Genomic DNA, 7,488 nt, shown 5'->3' on the forward strand with positions numbered 1-7,488 from the left:
GAACCCTAACTAATACAGATACTGATTAGTTAAGACTAGAGGAACCTAATGTTACGGAGGCCTAATATTTGTTATAAAATGGAATTTAATATTCAAGTGGAGAGTTGAGGTTGATAGCACAGACTCTGGAACCAGAAAGCCCATGTTTGAAACCAGCTCTGCCACTGACTAGCTGTGTGATAATGGGCAAGTTCCTTAACCTGCCTTTGCCTAAGTTTCCTCATCTGCAAAGTAGGAGTACTAATCGTATCTATCTCGTTGGGTTGTTGTGAGGATTAAACGAGATTAAAATCTATCAAGCTCTGAGAACAGTGCTTGGCATGTATTACACGCTGTGTGCTTGTTAAAGAAGTAGAATTGGAGTTTTAAAAAAATTCCACTCCAGGGGCTGGCCCAGTGCCATACTGGTTAAGTTCACGTGATCTGTTTCAGCAGCCTGTGTTCGTGGGTTCGAATCCTGGGTGGGGACCTACACCATTCATCAGCCATGCTGAGGAAGCGACCCACATACAAAATAGAGGAAGACTGGCTCAGACGTTAGCTCAGGGCGAATCTTCCTCACTAAAAAAATAGTAATAATAATAAATAAACAAATCAGTAAATAAAAATAAAAAATAAACTTTAAAAAATCCCACTCTATTTCTTTGTCTTCCTACCTCCCCCAGTGGCCAAGGTGAATGATCAAGGGCATCAGGGGAGTGTGGCAGAGCTTGGGCAAGCCACATGCTCAGCAGAGAAGACCAGCCATGTGAGCCACAGCAGTCAGGGTAAGATGGCCCTCACAGACTCAACTTATGTCTGTGTCTTGGATGTAGGAGCTTTCTACCCCCAAGAGTCTGTGTCACTTCCTCCTTTGAAGTCTCTGCTACCTCTCTGACTCTAGGACAAGGTTTAACACGCAGGAGGGGAGGAACAGGGAAAAGACGTTGAGCATGGGTCAGACAGGGTAGGATGAATCAGTCAGGGTCCTGGCAGAAAACAGATGGAACACTCAGAATGGCCTTTTTAAGAGACTCTTTCATGAAAAAAAACTATTTGCAGAGGTGCAAGCAAGGACTAGCAACAGCAGGAAGCCATTACCGTCCCTAACACGGAAGCAGCAGGGAGCAGAAATGGCATTCCCCAAGACCAGTTAAGAGATGGAGCTGTGGAACCGGGCCATCAGACAGAAGCTGTGGTCATAGAGGAACACAGCCACACCAGGCTGTATTAATTATCTGTGGCTGCATAACAAATTATTCCAGAACTTAGCAGCTTCAAATAACATCACTTCTTATCTCACAATTGCTGTGAGCCAGGAGTCCGGGTGCAGCTTAACTGGGTCCTCTGCTCAGAGTCTCTGACAAGGCTGCAATGAAGGTATCATAGAGGCTGCAGTCACCTCAAGGCTCAACTGCAGAGGGATCCACTTCCAAGCTCAATCACACGGTTGCTGGCAGGATTCAGCTCATAGACTGTGGGACTGACGGCCTCTGTCCCTCCCTGGCTGCAGGCTAGGGCTGCCCTCGGTTCCTTGCCACAGGGGCCTCTCCATAGGGCAGCTCACTTCATTGGGGCAAGCAAGCTGAGACAATCTGAAGAAAGAGAGAGAAAGAAAATGAGTGTGTGTGTGTGCGCGTGTGTGTGGGTGTGGGTGTGGGTGTGCGTAAGCAAGACAAAAGTCATAGTCTTTTATAACCTAATCTCAGAAGTGACATCCCATCACTTCTGCCATTTTCTGTTTGTTAGAAGCAAATCACTAGCTTCAGCCAATGCTCCGGCAGAGCGGATTACACAAGGGCATGAATAGCGGGGAGTGGGGATCACTGGGAGCATCTCAGACATTTACTGACCACATATGCCAAAGCAGGGAGTGAGCAGGAGGAACAAATGCTTTGACCTCTCTTCCCATCCTCTGATCTCCCACCAGTGTCTCCCATTGGCCAAACTCAACTAGAAGCTACAGGGCAAGGGAGCCCACAAAGGTCATCCTTCCAGACCGGTGCAGAGACGGACAGAGAATAGACCTGAGGCAGGGAGAGGAGGGCAGTAGGATGGACAGAGAATAATCAGGACATGAGAAAAGACACAGAGGGACAAACTGACCAACAGGCATCATGGAGGTCAGATACCCTAGAAGACAAGACATCACAGAGGACAGCCCCTCACCTGCATCCACGTGGTGTGTCTCTTCTTTAATATATGTATCCAATTCTGTCCCAGGCCCTATAATTTGGGGTAACTTTGAACCTGGGCCCTGTTATAAAGTAATGAAAATTTATGTAGAACAAATGTCCCTAACTTCCACCTCACCTCCATTATGTCAATGCCTGCCTCTTTAATTTCTGAGGCCAAGAGGAGGATTGGGAGAGGAAAAGGTCTGAGCAGTGACATTTGGAAAGACTCTGCTCTGTGACAGCTCTAGTGTTGATGCCAAAGTTCTAATTTCCTCTTAGAAAAAGCTTGTGCAAATATCATAGTTTGCTCCTGTAGGCTTTTTTAATGTGCTCATGGAGACTGGGATCTAGAGTCAGAACTTCTTCTGGCACACTGTGTACACATGGACAAACACGCACACACACATCCCAGGGTGCTGATGCAATCAAAACTTTCTCCTGTCCTTCAGCCCTCCCCTTTGTAGTTAAGGCCACCACCACTTTCAAGGCTCCCAGACCTGGACCCTCAGGCAGGCAGTCAATTGCCAAGTCCTGTCCCCCTTCTTCACCTACTGGCCACCATAAGATGCCAGATAAATCTCAACTATCAACTCACACACGGAGTTACTGGGGGAGCCTGTACTTAGACTCGCTACCCACCCCCTACGTCTGGAACAGATCAGCCGCCTGGATGTGACAGTCATATTACCTGGAAGTTAAGGGTGGGTGAAATGGCCTAAAAGGTCTCAATCCTCATACCTTTAATGTCCCATCCCATTCATTTTCTCTTCCTTTATCTACTGAGGAAATTGTTTCTTTGAACCCAGGCACCCAAAATACCCTCATGTCAAAAATTCCCTGGTAACCCCTTCTCCACACCAATCTTCAGAGCAGCTGTGGGGCAGAGAAGCCTGCAGGACCACCTGGGCCGGATGAGAGCCAACGCCAAGCAAATAGAGGATCACAAACGGGTATCCAGTACCCTGTTCTCCACCTGTCAGTCCTTCAACTGACTCCTGTTTCTCCTTGGCCCCCTTCTATTTAGCATTTACCACCAGCCTGAACCAAACCTACCCAGAAAGATGACCTCTCTGCAAAGTTCAAGAATCCCACATGTCTCCATAGAAATTTATTGTCTAAAAAATGCTTTGCCATATATTATCTCACTTAATCTCCACCACTATCCTGTATGTAGGAGCCATAATTCCTAGATGACAAATGAAAATCCTAATGTTTTTCAGTATATGACAGTTATACTGTCTTAGGTATATGACAAAGCCAGAACTGAAAATCCAGGCCTCTTGAATCCCAGCTCAGGAGAGGAAGAAACCCCAAGTCAAAGAGAATTATCTGCTTTTCTAGATTGTTCACACCATGGATCAGCTCCCCACTTGAAGGCAGAACCAAGTTCCAACTTCAATGAACAACCATCATCATTTAACCAGGAGATCCTCTTGGAAAGGTGGGGTCCCATTGGTTGGGCGTGAGTTTAGAGGTTGACAGGGACCCATGTGGGTCTGCGGGTGTCCCTCTTAGGAGGTGGATAACTTTAAGACCAGGGGACAATGCCAGACAGGGCACATGTGCCTTCAAAGACATCCCTCAAGAGGAGAAAGGAGCCGTGAATTCAGTCCCCAAAGACTGAGTGTGTTCTGTGTGACCTCCCAGAGAAAGGGGCTCGCTTAGTCTGGGGCCACCTTCAAGCCCCTGCACTGAGTCCTGTGGAGATCAAGGCCAGAGGAGAACTATGTGATCTCCAGAGCCCCCAAGCTCCTCCTGGAGAGATGCCAGGACTAAGAGTCCTAGCAGCACCCTCAATAGACACGCTGCAGAACCTCCGCAAACAAAACTTGCTCTGCCTCCAGTCCCTGACATCCCAGAGATGTGACCCAGAGGGCAGGTGGGGTGGAGAGGGAGGGAGGGAGGAAAGGGATGGCTGGAAGCCAATAGGGAAAGGACCTCCTTGCAAGGATATCAGCCAGCCCCAGCTAGCCCTTGTTGACTTAGCAGGTGACAGTCTGGGAGACAAGGGGAGGAGGACGTGGAAGTCACACCCCTCCAAGCTTGATTCCTGTTGGCCCTTGGTGTCCTTAAAAGGGCCCAGCAGCCTTAGCGCCGGTACTCGCGGACCCTCTGAGGATTCTGCGGTTACACTTACTCCTCATCCCAAAGCATGAGATTCACGGCTCTCCTCTTCCTGGCAGCTCTGGCTGGGGCCCTGGTCTATGCCCGTGAGTATGGCCCTTCCCCTGCACCCATCAGAGCCCTCGCAGTCCAGGGCGGCCTTAGCTCCCATCTTCATTCCTCTCTTTCTCTCCCACTGCTGTCCTGGCTCCTCCTGCCTCTGCCAGTGACTCCGGGCCCCAGTTCTCCACATGCGGCCTCTTTACCCCACTGGTCAGGGAGCCAGGAAGCCCCTGGCCTTGCCTGCTCTCCAGGCTCACTCCTCACACCCCATCCTTTACCCACCACACTCCAGCCACACCGGCCTTCTTGCGGGGCCTCCGGGCCACCGCATATAGCTGAGCAGGTTGTCCCCCGCATAGGTTGCCAGGCAGAGGGCAGTAGGGGCTGAAATCTAGCTCATGCTCCACTTGCCAGTTTTCAGAAGAATATTACACTTCTCGGAGGAGAAGCTGCTTCAAAAAACTACAAGAGGAGTTAAAGTTGAACATTAGAAAGAACGCCCTGGTGGACCTACTGATGTGGCCGGAGGGCATGTTCAGCCAGCGCGGAAATGTGTCCTCCTGTCCACAAACGCTCCTGAGAGCTGAGGACTGGGAATGGGAAGCAAGGCGGCTCAGCGGGTCAGGTTCAGTCCTCACTGTCATCTCTTTCCTCCATTGCAGAAGATGCTTCCTCTGATGCCCCGGAGGCTCTTCCCACCAAGGCCCCTGTGACGCTTGGTGAGTTTTTCTCTCCCTCCTGTCCCTGCCCTGGGGGGGAGAGTCTAACAGCTGGGGGTGTCAGTGGAGGCCGGGAGAGGAGCCCAGGGGGAAGGGAGTGGGGTCCTGCTCTTGGTGATAATGGGAGGAGCATCGATTGCGGTGGGACGAGGCTAAGGACGAAACAGGATCACCCAGGCAGGCAAGATCAGTGGGAAGAATGGGGGAAAGGTTTGTTGTGAATAAAAGGGAGAAAAAGATGAGGCTAAGTCATGAAGGAAATGTCCCACGCATATTAATACCTTCACCCACAAACACTCCGGTAACTCCCAACTCCTTAGCAAGGTACCCGCTATCCGGCCTCAGACAGCGTTTTCCAAGCCTATTTTCATTCAGTAACACCCACATCAGCTAAACTGAACTTGTCTGCATTCCCCACACCTGTCCCACACGTGCCTTCCCCTGAGCTCTTGCTGACTCACTTCCTGCCCCCAAGGCAGCCCCTTTAGAACATCCTTCCTGCCAAAATCCTGACTTCAAGACCCAGCTTCTCTCTGACCTGCTCCCTGATTCTCCCATACCCTCACCCAAATCCCTCCCTAACCCTGCCCACCTTCCAAGAGGCACTGTCTCTGTCCCTTCGGGCTGCTACAACAAGTCACCGTAGACTGGGTGCTTAAACACCAGAAATTTATTCCTCACATTCTGGAGGCTGGAAGTCCGCGATCGGGTGCAGCAGGTCGGGTTCCCGTGAGGGCCAGGCTGCAGACTGCCAATGTCTCATTGTATCCTTACACGGCAGAAAGAGCTCTCCAGGGTCTTTCTTATAAGGCACTAATCCCATTCCTGAGGGCTCCACCCTCATGACCTAATTACCTCATAGGCCCCACCTCCTAATACCATCACACTGGGGGTTAGGATTTCAACATACAAATTTGGGGGGCACAAACATTCAGTCCATAATAGGCACATCATGTGTAGAAATCCTATCTCCCTTAAGAGGGCCGGGTTTATGTCACAGCTTCTGTGTCCTGGCACCCAGCACATATTAGGTATCCTGGGGCCTGCCACCCATTCCAAAGGAACAAAAACAGTTGAACTTTGCTAAAATCAACAAATTGGTGTGTTTGTAGCTGAACTTGATGAAGAGGTCACAGGTCCAGTGGAACCTGCTTCACCCCAAGAGACGGCAGCAACTCAGGACATACCCGGGGTCACCCCGGGGGAACCAGGACTAAGCTCCGTGAGTAAGTCTCTGTCTCCACGCCAGATAACAACCCTGAGAAGTCTCTGGTAGCAGGCCTGCATGACACCTCCACCCACAGAGACAAGCCCAGGGAGAAGCAGACATATCCATTCACCTGAACACAAAGGCGCACACAGAGTTTCTGCAAGAGTAGATTTTGCTGCTGGCACCATACGTGGTTTCTTTCCTGGCCCACCCACCTTCCTGTGAGAGAGGAGCTGGGCCCCTCAGCAAAACTTCTCCACTTCAGGAATCTGTACAGGGATAACGTCTGGGGGCGGGGGTGGGGGGAGAGGGAGAGGGCTTTGATTCTGCTGTGATTCTTCTCCCCCAAAATTAGAATCCACAACAGAGAGAAGAATCTCAATAGCACGACGTGCCATTGAAGGAGCAGGAGAAGGACTGCAGGAAAGAATTGAAGATGGAAAAAATCTCATCCAACGTGAGTGCATCTGGGGACCAGAATACTCACCACCCCCATCCAGGGGTGGAAGGTGGGCGAGAACACGCCCCCATCTCCACCCACACCTGAGACCTGGAACCCCACAGCTCCCCCCATTGAAGCTTCCCTCCTGTTGTGTCTTCACGTCTCCAATTTCTCATCCACGTTCAAACCGCCGTGGTTCTCTGACACTAGACTCCCTCAGGGTCTGACCCCCAGCCTTCTCACTGCAGAGCCCGCTGGTTTCTCTTCCTCTCGCCCCTGCCCAGGTCGGGGAAGAAGGCAGGTCCTTCAGCCTCTGGTGAATCCAACCTCCATCCCTCTGACTTCTGTGTGAGGCCCCAGAGGCTCCATGAGGTTGGAAGGCAAAAGATGGAGTTGAGGAGGATGGAAAGGGTGGAGCTGGTGCCTGAGGCCCTTCTCATCTTGGCTTTCTTCTAGGTGGAGATGAAATTGCAGCAAAAGTGAAGAAGATATCCAGTTCACTAGCAATTTGAAAGGCTGAAAAGAATGGGATCTCTGGCCTTAACGCCTTAAACTTGCTTGCGGCCCAGAGCAATTAAACTGAAAGCATCCAACTTGCAGTGTCCTGTGTTCTGTGGGGTGGGCCCTGCAGGAGGGGGAGAAAAGCCCACCTGGAGCGCCAGGAGGCACTAGGTGTCCTCACCCAGGCCTCGGCCAGGTCAGCCTGCCTTGAGGACACGGCCTCTAACAAGCCCTATCATTCACACTGAGCCACAGCCACACGTGCTGGGCCCCCTTCTACTCCAAATGCCGTTC

General features: G+C 51.0%; 1 protein-coding gene across 2 annotated transcripts; it reads left to right on the forward strand.

Moving 5' to 3' along the window:
• Nucleotides 1-3,145: 3,145 nt before the first annotated feature.
• Nucleotides 3,146-7,280, forward strand: LACRT (lacritin). Of its 2 annotated transcripts, none has more exons than XM_058557522.1 (5): nucleotides 3,146-3,597; nucleotides 4,985-5,041; nucleotides 6,154-6,267; nucleotides 6,607-6,708; nucleotides 7,150-7,280. In XM_058557522.1, exons 1-5 carry the CDS (start codon nucleotides 3,555-3,557, stop codon nucleotides 7,203-7,205), a joined length of 372 nt encoding a protein of 123 aa, XP_058413505.1. In that variant the 5' UTR covers nucleotides 3,146-3,554; the 3' UTR covers nucleotides 7,206-7,280. The 2 variants fall into 2 exon arrangements, with proteins under 2 accessions (XP_058413505.1, XP_058413503.1); XM_058557520.1 differs by lacking the exon at nucleotides 3,146-3,597 and adding an exon at nucleotides 4,194-4,366.
• Nucleotides 7,281-7,488: the final 208 nt, after the last annotated feature.

The sequence above is a fragment of the Diceros bicornis genome, chromosome 17, assembly GCF_020826845.1.
Source record: "Diceros bicornis minor isolate mBicDic1 chromosome 17, mDicBic1.mat.cur, whole genome shotgun sequence".
Lineage (NCBI taxonomy): Eukaryota > Metazoa > Chordata > Mammalia > Perissodactyla > Rhinocerotidae > Diceros > Diceros bicornis.

Bases quoted from the DNA above. Each gene is read 5' to 3' on its own strand.
- LACRT (XM_058557520.1), top strand. From the start codon at position 4,309: ATGAGATTCACGGCTCTCCTCTTCCTGGCAGCTCTGGCTGGGGCCCTG. The intron at 6,268-6,606 runs GTAAGTCTCTGT...CCCCAAAATTAG, and splicing joins ACCAGGACTAAGCTCCGTGA to AATCCACAACAGAGAGAAGA. The intron at 6,709-7,149 runs GTGAGTGCATCT...GCTTTCTTCTAG, and splicing joins TGGAAAAAATCTCATCCAAC to GTGGAGATGAAATTGCAGCA.